This window comes from Lactuca sativa, chromosome 6 (genome assembly GCF_002870075.4).
Source record: "Lactuca sativa cultivar Salinas chromosome 6, Lsat_Salinas_v11, whole genome shotgun sequence".
Taxonomy (NCBI): Eukaryota; Viridiplantae; Streptophyta; class Magnoliopsida; order Asterales; family Asteraceae; genus Lactuca; species Lactuca sativa.
Window position 1 is genome coordinate 155,786,741 of NC_056628.2, and position 13,795 is coordinate 155,800,535.

The 13,795-nt window shown below is 34.4% G+C and overlaps 1 protein-coding gene and 1 non-coding gene across 5 annotated transcripts; one reads left to right on the top strand and one right to left on the bottom strand.

Moving 5' to 3' along the window:
• The first annotated feature begins 2,291 nt into the window (after positions 1–2,291).
• On the top strand, positions 2,292–9,556 carry LOC111901157 (probable NOT transcription complex subunit VIP2). Of its 4 annotated transcripts, none has more exons than XM_023897035.3 (15): positions 2,294–2,450; positions 2,669–2,734; positions 3,910–4,012; positions 4,136–4,253; positions 4,321–4,493; positions 4,664–4,712; positions 4,870–5,019; positions 5,119–5,322; positions 5,423–5,518; positions 6,916–7,007; positions 7,091–7,237; positions 7,323–7,721; positions 7,802–7,896; positions 7,984–8,128; positions 9,248–9,556. In XM_023897035.3, exons 3-15 carry the CDS (start codon positions 3,995–3,997, stop codon positions 9,305–9,307), a joined length of 1,746 nt encoding a protein of 581 aa, XP_023752803.1. In that variant the 5' UTR covers positions 2,294–2,450; positions 2,669–2,734; positions 3,910–3,994; the 3' UTR covers positions 9,308–9,556. The 4 variants fall into 4 exon arrangements, with proteins under 4 accessions (XP_023752802.1, XP_023752804.1, XP_023752803.1 ...); XM_042895917.2 differs by having other exon boundaries at positions 2,296–2,450; positions 2,648–2,734; XM_023897034.2 differs by lacking the exon at positions 2,669–2,734 and having other exon boundaries at positions 2,292–2,450.
• Positions 4,164–4,244, bottom strand: LOC111901256 (small nucleolar RNA snoR35). The gene has a single exon (XR_002853463.1). It is a non-coding gene; the product is annotated as a small nucleolar RNA snoR35 (small nucleolar RNA).
• Positions 9,557–13,795: the final 4,239 nt, after the last annotated feature.

Sequence of the window (13,795 nt, forward strand, 5' to 3'; positions counted from 1 at the left end):
AAATGAAAAGTCATGGCAATTAGGGTTTACATGGTGTAACCCTAATTGTAACACACTATATAAGCTTCATGTTCTTCACCAAAGTCGGCGACTAAATAATACAAGTGAGGGCTAGCCGATTTCTAAGTGTTCTTCATTTCTCTCTAAGTTATTCCAAGTGCATTTGGTGTTGTGTGAGACATTTGAGGCATCACACTTGAGGTGATAGGCTCACAAGGTTTTAAGGAATCCAAACTACTACAAGGTATGATTTCTTGCTTACTTTTATGTTTAAAAGTTCCCTATGTATGCTAGATAGGTTATGAACCTTGGAAAAACATATTTTGCATGTATCATAGATAAAAACATAGATCCAAGGTTTCTAGGGTTGCATGTACACAATAGGAGTGTTAGAATGTTCAAAACCCTACAGACTCGACTAGCCGAGTTGGTCCGCCAACTCACCGAGTCCCCATGTTCATCTACTGTCATAATCCCGTCCTCACTCGTCGAGTCTAGCAAGAGCTCGACGAGTTCGCCTTCAACAACATATCTGACTATCTTCAACCGACTCGCTGAGTTCGTCTTTGAACTCGTCGAGTTCATCTTCATCCATATGAAGATGTTCATTATATGACTCGCCGAGTTCTCCTTGAACTTGTCGAGCCCATCTTCATGTGGTTGGGACATTGTCTTGAACTCGCCGAGTCTGTTCATCCACTCGCCGAGTCCTATGATTTCTAGGTCCAAAAAAAATCCCTAGCAGGCTGAGTGTTCATTCCACTCAACCAAAACCATTTCCAGAAGACGTTTGGTGGAAAAAGCGTCCCGACTCGCCGAGTCACCCAAGCGACTCGCCGAGTCCCTCATAGTCCAAAGCTATACAGTCGATTATAATGGGTCTTAATGCATCAAGACCATAGATTTGACTTCCTATGGTCCATTTCATACGTAAAGCTATGAACTTGATGTCCATGCATGGGGGGTTTTTGGCTCCAAGATCCATAAAAAGGAGTCTACAAGATGCATGGGGTGCTTATGGAAACAAAGTTGGCACCTTTATGCCATAAGGACCCCCAATAGTTCCAGATCTAAAGTGCAACACCAAGCACACATACAAAATCTGATTATGGCTTCACTATGCTCGTAAAAAGGGTAGAAATAGCCCCAAATCAAAATCTAAGAGATAGATGGTCAAGGTTCCAACTTTTTACCTTGAATGAGCTGAGAATGGAGTAAAACCTTTGGATCTTCTTGCTTCTACCTGAACTCTCAAGCTTCCTTCCTCCTTTCCAACTTTAAAAACACACAAAAAGGCTCAAGATCACTCAAACAAGGTTAGGGTTTCAATCTAGGGCTTCTCTGAGTTGGGAGGGGTGATGGAGGCTAGTTTGGGACGAGATAAAGTGTTTAAATAGGGTACAAACCCTAAATATTAGGGTTTTGTCCAGACAACTCCTACTCGTCGAGTCGGTCCCTCGACTCGTCGAGTAGATCACTAAAACCCCTGCATAAAGACGAGTCTACTCGTCGAGTTGGGCCTCCAACTCGCCGAGTCCCAGAGTATAACACCAAAATACTTGAAATTAATTACATACCAGGAACCAGGTGTTACAGGAAGTCATGCATGGTTTGAGCTACCATACCGAATAGCCTAATGATGTTATTTTCATGGGAGAATGCTCCAAGGAAAATGCGATCATTTGTATTTTGCATATTTTTTTAATTTTTATCTCAAGATTGAAAATTATTATTATTTTTTAAAAATAATCTTTTTGGTTTTTGGTGTCCCATTTGACAAGGTTGAAAAAGCATGATTGATCAATTATGTAATAATTGTTTTTTAAAAGGTGAAAATGTTATTTATTGGTGATCGTCGTTTAAAGTTTATGAAGTTAATCGTTGGAAGCCTTGATATTTATTTTCACTTATATATTACATAGAGTCTAAAAAACTTAGATAAATTTGAGTTGAATACTCTTAAGTTGTATTCAACTCGTTGTTTGTTTTTTTTACATACGGAGCTCGATAAAATTTAACCTTGACAAAGTCTAACTCAAATAACCTAATAAATGCTCAAATAGTTAATATGTTTATCACATTAGTTATCATGTCTCTGTCTCAATAAAAAAAATAATAAATTTTCGGTTAATAAATAGAATAAAAAACTAAAATATGCTAATGTTTTATTTTTTAAACAAAAGGATATGTGTAAAATAGAAATTAACATGTCATTTTACATAAACTAAAACAATAATATGGAGAGAGAGAGAGGCATAAAATGAAATTATAAAAGCGAAAGAGGGGTATTTGACGAATGAAATCAAATGCGTTTCAATAAAACCACCAAAAAAACCCCACGAGCTTCAGACACATATACTCTCACGACTTGAACGAACGAAGAAGAAGATCGCGACTGTGTGTAAACACCGATCACTTCTTTACATCACTTCATCGATCAATCACTTTCGGTATAATCCATTGTCTCTTAACTTTAATCGATCATGCGTATCGATCAATTTCAATCGTCAATTTTGCTTAATTTGCAGTACGAATCGATTTTTCACTCCGGAGGTTGTCATTAGGGTTGAGCGTTTTTCATGATGTTAAATGAGTGTGTATGTTGGTCGATTTGATCTTCGGATGACGTGAATTGTTAAATTTTTAGGTTTAATCTGTTGCGCTACAGGTTAAGATATGGCAAATGTGAAATGTAAGCTGAGGTTTTGAGTTTATTTCATCGATTTTAAGCCAGGTAAATCTGATGAACAAAAAACTTATTTTTAGGTTTTTTAAAAGGGTTAATATAGAGCTCGACAACAAGAAAATACACAAAATGCTGTGCCTTTTTTTATTCATAAAAAAGAACAATCATTTGGCTTTGGAACTCAAAACATCTAATTTTTAATCTGATGTTCGACTTTTTAACTTCTGAGAAAGCTAATAGCTATAAACTACAAATGAAAAAACTTGGCTATTAAATCTGTGATAGATTTAGGAGGATTTTTCCATTTAGAATATGTACTAAGCTCAGCACGAGAAGTCAGATATAGCTCCTGGTGGAAGGAGAACCACTTATGTTTGCAGCATGTCTTCCAGTCATGGGTTGTTTCTCCTGTGAAGGAAATTAAAATGGAATGTTAATTGGTTAATGCATCATCGTAATGGTTTCTTATAGTTTTAATAGTTATAATGTGTTTTTTCCACCTTTTTCTTCTGATTCCGACATATAGATTTACTGTGGTTCTATTTAGTTGTAAATAGTCTAATGATGCCTTTGTGGTATAACTTTAGTTTACTTGCAAATCGCGTGAAATAAAGAATAGCTTCACTGTTTTATTACATTTAAGATTGAAAAGGTGCAATCTTTATAACAATTTCAGGAATTCAGTTGCTGTTCTGAAATGCTAAAATTTCTTGACATGTCCATCCAATGTTTTGGGCTTTGGCCAATACATTAGTTGTTTTTGTGGGTTTCTATAGTTTGTTTGCATACAAGCTCTTTCTAAAATACATGTTCCAAATATTATGGTTCGGGGTTTAGAATTTATTTCAAGATTCGATAATTTTCATATGTCGGAAACATTTATGTTTCATAAAAGTAGTTGTGAACATATCTATTTTTATTTGGCAAGTGGTAATTCCCACGTGCTCGAATCTCAAAAGTCACCCCCAATCCAAATTTATGCAAGTTTTTATTTTCAATGTAACAAAAGTCATAAATATTTGATTCTGGCATTTATATCCTGATCACGAGACGTGCAACACTTTGTAACCTAAACAATCTAGTAATATCCACGTGCCTCTAAATTGTGTATTATTTCTTTGATCCATCCTTTTCTTTAATTAAATAATGTTATCCTGCCACATTATATAAGTTTTTGTATAGCTTTGTTAATTCCCAATCGTTTCTTCTCTTTCTTATTGCAGAGATAGTGCTGCTGCTAAAATAATTCCTAACCAATAAGACAAGAGACGAATGATTTGATGCCATTTGTCTTGAATTTCCTCAACAATGTCCGGGATACTTAATGTATTTTCTATTCTCCAATCTCCATTCTTATCTTTATTCTTAGTATTTCTTATGCCACTTCACACTCGTGCATTACTCTCTTAATTTATTCATTCATGAAATCATATGAACTTTTGTTTGCAGTCAGGTGTTAATGGGTCAACATCAACTTTTCCAGATGCAACTGGAAGAGCTTTTACGTCAGCATTTTCTGCTCAATTAGGTTCATCTGCTGCTGATATGAACCACACTGATGCAATAGGTGCACTCAAGTTTTAAAATTTTGTACTTTTCAGTTATGTGATCTCTTTATACTCACTTGGTAAAAGATTTGCTAGGGTTACGAAGCATGAATGGGAACTTCAACATTCCCAGCATGCCTGGAGCATACACTTCAAGAAATTCAGGATTAAATGGTCCTTTGAATGGTGTACAACCACCTGCAGGAAGTTTATCTAACGGACGATATGCAGTAAATAATCTTCCTGTTGCACTTTCTCAGGTATTATAATCTTGACACACATTGTCAATTCATTAATTTCTGTACGCTTCCATCTCTCTTTTCTCTCATCTTTAAAACACTCTGTTTACTATTAGTGTATTCTTAATTTCCTATAAATATATTTTGGCTTATTCTCATGTACACAAAATTTTCATGTGTGCTTCATGAAGCAATCTGCTGCTAGCTCACTTGGACTTTCAGGGATTACAAATAATGGAGGTACACAGTTGTACTGGGTCATGTAAAACATGATATATATATATATATATATATATATATATATATATATATATATATATATATATATTGAAATCTGTGCTATCAAATGTATAGTTCCATTCTTTAGTTCCTCATGTCTTGAAGAGTATGATTTCAGGGTCAGGTTTAGGTCAAAGTTTAGGAAACAGAGAACAAATTATAAGCTCCATGGCAATGGGTAACCTTGTTAATGGGGGCAACATTGGAAGAAGTTTAAGCTCTGGTGGACTCAATATGCCTGGGGTTGCTTCTCGCCTGAATCTAACTGGTAACAGTAGAAATTTCTTACATTTTTGTAGATAAATCTTTTTATGTTAATTCAAAAGAGTAACTTGGTATGTTGTTTGAATGACACCTGGCACTTTAGCACCCCAGATGGTGTCTCTGCTAGGAAATTCATACTCTGGTGGTGGAGGGCCACTTTCACAAAATCAATTTCAAGGAGGGAATAGTCATTTAAGTTCAATGGCTTTGTTAAGTGAGCTCAATCGTGACCATTCTTTTGACATGAATGATTTCCCTCAGTTATCTGGGCATCTTACCTCTGCTGGTGGTTCTCAAAGACAACTAGGTATTATTATTATTATTATTTACTATTACCTTTTTGGTTAATTTTTTTTTATTGCTGTAAGGAGGGCACTACAGTAATATTATCGGTTTTTACTATGCAGGGGGGTTGGCACGCAGGCAAAATGTGGGATTTATGCAACAAAATCAAGAATTCAGCATTCAAAATGAAGATTTTCCTGCTTTACCTGGATACAAAGGTACATTAGTCACATCTTATCTATTATGATTCTTGAAAATATAAGTTACTAGTGATGTGATTTCTAAATAGAAGGATGAAATGGTCATTTACTCGGATTCAGGCAGTTTATTCAGTCCAGAAATGAAACAGTCTATGCATATAGCACTTTATTCACACAGGCATCACTTTATCTATTCTTGACTTAATGGAAAAAAAGAAAAGAAAAAGAAACAACCTTTAATTTAGTAAAGAGGGTCGCTTAGTTTTGGTCAATGTGCTGACCTGGCAGAGTCTTACGTGTATTAAAATGAGAGAAAGCTCCAAAATTTACCGACAACGAATACTCCACGTGTTTATTTGACAAAATAAAATTTATAAATTCTACCAACCTCACCGACTCACTCACAGACTTAAAATCTTGATTGTTTCTTCTTTTTCTAGAGCACTTCATCTTCCTCATTTTGAACTCCATTTGGGGAAATTATAATCCAAGAATCTCTTTCTTTCTGTCGATCGTTTTGAGTATTATTGTTCTCTGATCTATCTGAAAACATGGGAGGTATGTTTTTTTTTATTATGAAAATCAAATATTAAAAAAACTAGATTCTATTTATACGAATCATATTTCCCACATCAGATTTCATCTTCCCTAAAATGTACATCCGATTTATATACCGCTTTTGCTTATATTCAATAACAACTATTTCTGTAAAGATTTGAGGTATCTTTGAATACAGTTGTTCTAGAAAAGCTGCAACTTTTTTAATTTGTTCCTGAAGTTGCTTGGTTTTTAATTTCTCATAACATGGTTTGTTGAATTGTCTATAAACTCTCAAAACTTGATCAAGATTCAAGAATCAAACCTTCATGTACTTAATAGGGGATATTACATTCTACTTTATGTTTACTAACAGCATGCGATCTAAATTTATAGATCAATTAAAGTTTTATCTTGTTTATTTTTGTTTTATGAAGTCTTCCAATATATTTTGTATTAAATATTCAATAAAACCAATTTTTTCCTAAAATTGATAAAACTCTAATTAAATTAGCTTTAGTCAGTTTCAAACAACAACTAAAAATATTATGTTATTCTAATTCTATTTTCAGATTTCATGGTATTTAATCTAACTTAAAATTCTACTTTTGTGATTTTTGTGGCGATATCTTTGTATATGATTTTTGCAGCGATATCTCGATACTCGATAAAAGTTCATTTTTATAAAATTCTGTTGCTGTATTAATTCATCAATTTAATGTCATTTACTTTTCCAGTTGTACTAAAAAACAAATAAGTTTGAATGACTCATTCCATTCATTCCCTAAAGCCAACCAAACATAATAATGGAATTCAATTCCATCAACAATTGATTTACAAAAAAAAAAAATGATGATGGGTTTTTTTACCTATGACAGGTGGCAATGCAGATTTTCCGGTTAATATGCACCAAAAGGAACAACTTCGTGACAATGTGGTGTCCATGATGCAATCCCAACAACATTTGCCTGTACAAGCTTCATTTATTAATAAAAGCAAATTTAATAAAGTAACACCAACAAATAATATTTTATTATTATTTATAATTCCCAGGTGGGAAGATCAGGTGGATTCAGCTTGGGAGGTGCATATTCATCACATCAACAACAGCAGCATGCTCCAATCAACGGTGGTGGTGGTGGTGGTGGGCCCTCCTACCTTCCTGCAAACACTCAAGATCTCCATTTTCATGGTTCTGAGGTGGAGTTTATTACTAATACAGCTTTTGGTAAAATCCATGAAACTCATTTGACAGTATTTATTTTTTATTATTATTTTTTTTTAGGCAAGGAACAGTGGAATGCTTCCAACTGGATCACGACCCGTGAGTGTATCGGGTGGGTCCTACGATCAACTGATGCAGCAATACCAACACTTCCAAAAACAATCCCAAATACGCCTAGTCAGCCCATTCAGAGACCAAGATCTAAAATCCCCTCAACCATCACAATCCCCTGCTGACCGATTCGGTTTACTCGGTTTACTAAACGTAATCAGAATGAACAATCCCGATTTAACCCCTCTTGCTCTTGGAATCGACCTCATGACACTTGGCCTAAATCTAAATTCACCTGATAATCTTTATAAAAAATTCTCATCTCCATGGTCTGATGAATCCGCTAAAGGAGAACCTCATTTTTCCATTCCCGAATGTTTCAACACCAAACAACCAGCTCCTTTAAACGTAATCTTTTTTTTATTTATTTATTTTATAAAGTTGGCTGCTTTAACGGATCTGATTTCTTTTTTTGTGTAAAAATGCAGCAAGATAGCTTCTCGAGATTTTCCCCGGAGACTTTGTTTTATATATTTTACAGCATGCCGAAAGACGAGGCCCAGTTGTTTGCTGCAAATGAACTGTATGTACCTTTTTTGTTTTATAAAATATAATAGAAATGAAAGTAGGTTGGTGTAATGAGAAATTATATTTGTTTTGTTGTATGCAGGCACAATAGAGGGTGGTTTTACCACCGAGAGTTGCGTTTATGGTTCTCAAGAGCTCCAAACATCGAACTCTTGGTCAAAACAGCTACTTATGAAAGAGGTTGTTATTACTGTTTTGACCCCAATACCTGGGAAACAATTCGAAAGGTTCGTTCGTTCCTTCCTATTTTAATTATTAGCTAATTTTTTTAAATCTTTACTTTATATCATAAGGGTGAATGGTGTTAATGGGTAGTCAACTATTTGTTCTTTACAAAATCACTATTGTTCTAAAAAAACCAAATAGTTTCTTTCCCATTTATGACATTAACCCGTATTATAAATAAGCAAATATTCAACATAATATATAATAGGTTAAGTTGTTTTGAGTCTAAAAATAAGTCTTTTTTATATTTATTTCTGATCCTTATTTCAAAGTTTTGTTTTGGTTCGTGTCCATTAAATGTAACTAGTCAGCTGTTAGATTTTTTTTTTAAAAAAATGACCATTTTGCCCTTGGACCAAAGACCAAACTCTCTTCCACAGGGACCACATTTGTAATCTACTCATAATTTTAGGCCAAATTCCATAAAACCACTGTAGTTTGTTTTTTTTGCTCTAACCACCGCAATATTTTTTTTCTGGTTTAACCACTAAGTTTTTTATTTTATTTTTTAATGTAAGGGTTCCCTGGTAATGAATTGCAAAAAACTACATGAAGAATAATAATTTTCTAGCTAAAGTTGTTTTTTTCAATACATTCAATGTTTTTTATGGTTAAAACGAACAAATTCCAAACTATAGTGGTTTATATAGAATTTAAAGTTCTATGTAATGTAGTGTTTAAAAAAAAGCAAAACTCTCAATGGTGAAACCCGAAAAATATTCTTTAGGTGGTTAAACTGAAAAAATTACAGTGGTTTTTATGGAATTTGGCCATTAATCTTATTGTCAAAATATATTAATATGTTGAAGTGTGGATTTAATCTCGTATATAAAATTTAATAAATAAAGCTATGAGGAAATTACAAATTAGAAAATAGCTTAGAAATAATAGAATAAATATTTAAATGACATATTTGGTTCCTGTGGTATACTGTCTTTTTCGAGTTTGGTCAAGGGACAAAATGGTAATTTAAAAAAATCCAACAGGTGAGTAGTTACTTTTAATGACACATGTACCGAAAATTTAAAAAGATACATTTTGGACCCAAATCAAAGAGAATTTCAAACCACAAGGACCATTTCTAGAAATTTCTCTTTATAATAAAGTTTCTTGATTTGCAGGACAACTTTGTTGTGCAATATGAAATGGTGGAAGACAGGCCGGTGGTCCCGCGTCGTTAGCAGCAGCTTGTTTGATTTGAAAAAAAAAAAAGTTGATGAGTTAATGAATGAAATTATGAATGGTTTAGAAGTTATATACTAAAGGACTAAAAAAGTAAGTAAATCCAAATGTGGGTGCATAATGGCAGAAGGGTAAAAGTTTAGAAAAATTGTGTTTAAAAAGATGATGTTTGTGTTTTTAGATTCCGACTCTCTCCTGGTTATCAACCTGTTTTAGAAATGACAAATATATGTTGTACTTTAAATTTATATCTTTGGTTTATCGTTGCTTTCATGCTTTACAACTTGTGCATCATGCATTACCGGTGGTGGTAAATAGGGTATGAGGGTAGGATCAATATTATACTAATTCCATTACCTTGGTGTTTTCATGTCATTTCTCTCGCAAGAATGAGTTATATACACATATACATGCACATATTGTTACATACATACATACATACATACATACCAAAAGATATATTTCATAGTATATTCTTCCTTTTTATCTTGTATAGATTGTCAAATATCCCTTCAACTTATTAGCTTTTTACATCTTTTTTGTGTAAAAACTTTATAAAATATATTGTTATAAATTTATAACCCAATCAATTATTTAAGATATAGCCAGTTTTAAGTTTTTGTTATAAAATATGTTACAGTATTTTAAAATTTTAAAGTATTTAAATTTTTATATGAATTCTAAACATTCATATTATTTTTTCTATTTATGATGAATATATAAAAACAATATTATAATGAATAATTATTATCTTTAAAATAAATCAATTCATATTTAATAAACTAGAATGTTACAAATATTAAAAACAAAGGACAAAACATATCAAATGAAATTTGGTGTTATACTGTGTTGGTGATTTTGTATCACTAATATTATATAAGTGTAATGAGATTAATTTGTTGATCAATGTTATTTTGATAAATATTAAACAAGTTAGGGTGGTGTGTAGTGCACATTTGTTTAAGTTTTCTCTAGTTGAAAGTATACTGTTATTTAAGGGCGAAACCCTTGAAGTGACAGGGGTCCGGGGGCAACGGGTCCTGGCTGGGTGAAATATTTTTATTTAGGTTAAGTTGCTTTGTTAAAAATGCATCAGAAATCCGAATTTTAGAAAATAAACTCAATTTTGTTATCCAAGTTCTAAACCCAATTTTAAGTTTGTTTATGACTGTTTATGACAATTTATGTGATAGGAAGTTACATTCATGTAACTGTCATATGAAAATTTTAAAAAAGACAGGAATATATGATCATTTTCGAAATCAGTTTGGTTACACACTATCATATCATCTTCTACATTATCTCTTCTAAGAACAGTAAGTTTTATCCGATTAGAGATTTTCGAATGTATCCTCGAAATTCTTTGATCCATTTTTCTAACATACTTATTCATTTATACCAAAATGGTGTTGAAATGAAATGAGATCGATGATTAACAGTAAAAAATGAGTTTTGGCTATAGGTTGGAAATGCCCTAACCTGCATCGACTCAAAACCAAAAGTGATGGCGGTATCGGCGTCGTGCCAACCAAGAGTGAAATTGGTCACAACACCCCCACATAGAAATGGATTTGTTCTTGGACATGCGTGAAAGGGATGTGTGTCGACTGCAAGACCTGCAATTCGATTTTAAGCAGGAGAATCCAAAATGACCTCTATATAGACTTCACATGGTCCTTTTCTAGGCGTAAATATATGGTATGATCCCTTATACTTTACCGATATTGCTCTCCAATTTGTTTTAATGTTGTAAAATTTACTTTTCATTTAACCATTATAAGCTTAGCAATTCATTTGATGATTACATTTGGGGTTATTCCATGGTTTTCTTTAATTCTTTGTACAATATAAGGTAGATGGGAACGGGAACCCCAAATAAACAACATATGTTCGATGAAAGTCCCCGTAGAACAAACTCATATGAAGTTGTTTTGATTGATTAATGAGGGTCGGTCCTAAGAAATTAAGGTTACGTTTAGTTACGGAAAAACAATTTTCATTTTCCGTTTTTTGTTTTCCCTTTTCGATTTTCGTTTTCCGTTTTCATTTTTCATTGAAAAATTTAGAAAACGCGTTTAGTTAAACTTATTCATTTTTCATTTTCAGTTTGAGAAAATTAGAAAACGTGTTTAGATGTGTATTTTTCTATCGGTTTTCATTTTTAGAAAATGGTAGCGGTGGCAGGGTGTGGGTGGGGGCGGTGATGGTAGCGGGTCGGCAGCGGTGGTGGTCATGACACGCGATGGTGGTGGCGGTGGCAATGGTGTCAGTGGTGGTGATGGCGGCGGCAGCAATGGTGGTGGTGCTAGTGACAGGTTAGTGGTGGTGGTGGTGGTGGTGATGGTGATGGTAGGTCGGTGATTGTGGTGGTGGTGTTGGGTGGGTGGGGTGCGAGTGTGTGTTTGTGTGTGTATGTGTGTGTTTGTGGGGGTAGGTGTGGGTGTGTGTGTCAGTGAGGGTGGGGGTAGGTGTGGGTTTGTGTATGGGTGGGTATGTGGGTGCGTTGGTGGGTATGTATGTGTGTGTGTGTGTTTGTAGGTGGGTGTGTGTGTGGGTGGGTATGTATGTGTGTGTGTGTGTGTTTGTGGGTTGGTGTGTGTGTGTGTGGGTGGGTGGGGGTGTTAAGGTGTGGGTAGGTAGAGATGGATGGGGTGGGAGTGGGTGTGTGTTTATATTTTAGAAAAATTTTGGGTGCGTTTAGTTGCGGAAAAATGAGCTGTTTTCCGGAAAAATTTTCCAAAAAAAATGAGAATTTTGAAAACGCGTTTAGTTCGTCTATTTTTCTAAATTTTTCACGGAAAATGAAAATTTTCCGTTTTCTAAAATTACAAAGAAGTTGGAAATTTTTGGAAAATTGATAATTATTGTTTTCCATATTTTTCTAACTCCAAAAATTTTCTACAATATAAACACACACCCACTCCACCCTATCCACCTCTACCTACCCCCACCTTAACACCCCCCACCCACACACACACATGTACATACCCACCCCCACACACACTCACCCGCACACACACACACCAACACACAAACACACACCCATGCACACACATACACATACATACCCACCCACACACACCCACCCACAAACACACACACACACACATACACATACATACCCACACATACACCCACCCACAAACACACACATACACATACACACCCACCCACAAACACACACACACATACATACCAACCAACGCACCCACACACACACAAACACACTCACACACATAACCACACACACCCACACCTACCCCCACCCTCACAAACACATACACCCACACACACACAAACCTACACCTACCCCCACAAACACACACATACACACACACAAACACACAGTCGCACCCCCACCAACCCAACACCATCATGACAATCACTGACCTACTATCACCATCACCACCACCACTAACCCGTCACTAGCACCACCACCACCGTTGCCGCCGCCATCACCACCACTGACATAATTGCCACCGCCACCACCATTGCCTGTCGTCACCACCACCGCCGCCGACCTACTACCGTCACCGCCCCCACCCACATCCTACCACCGCTACTGTTTTCTAAAAATGAAAACCGATAGAAAAATACACATCTAAACACGTTTTCTAATTTTCTAAAACTGAAAATGAAAAATGAATAAGTTTAACTAAACGCGTTTTCAAAATTTTTGAATGAAAAATGAAAACGGAAAATGAAAATCGAAAAGGGAAAACAAAAAACGGAAAATGAAAATTGTTTCTCCGTAACTAAACGCAACCTTTGGAATTAGAAAAATGTGGAAAACAATGCCAAAAATTTCCAACCTCTTTGTAATTTTAGAAAACGGAAAATTTTCATTTTCCGTGAAGAATTTATAAAAATAAACGAACTAAACGCGTTTTCAAAATTTTCATTTTTCTTGGAAATTTTTTCCGGAAAACGGCTCATTTTTGCGCAACTAAACGCACCCTAAATATCTTCAAAGGCCTATGACGAACTAAAAAAAGGGTCCTTATTGTTATTATAAGTTTTATTTTTGAATAAAAAATATATATAATATATAAAAAAAATTGGTGATCAATTTATGAATACCTGTTTAGTGTTGTACATTGAAAAAAAAAAATGTTAACGATGTATTTAAGATTGTTTTAACAAATATGAAATTCGTGAACAATTTTAAGACATTTACTAGTCTTTATAAATTATGTTAGATTTTCGTTATTAAAGTTAATATTAATCATATTACCATTATGACGCGACCCAATTATATTGTTGATCACTAGACGTTAGTGCATCTCATGATGAGAATTCTTGTATCTGCTACTACCGAGAACCCACCATCCTCCTACTAGTAATAGTTTTTTAGTAATTTAGTTGTAATCATAATTGATTATATAAATTGTTGTAAGCATTTATTTGCAACTAACTTGTAAACTTTTAGTTGTAATCATTTATGTATATAGGCCGAAACGTTGACTTAGTTGTAAATGCATTCAGTG

Bases quoted from the DNA above. Each gene is read 5' to 3' on its own strand.
- LOC111901157 (XM_023897034.2), top strand. The intron at 4,713-4,869 runs GTACACAGTTGT...GTATGATTTCAG, and splicing joins AGGGATTACAAATAATGGAG to GGTCAGGTTTAGGTCAAAGT. The intron at 8,129-9,247 runs GTTCGTTCGTTC...CTTGATTTGCAG, and splicing joins CCTGGGAAACAATTCGAAAG to GACAACTTTGTTGTGCAATA.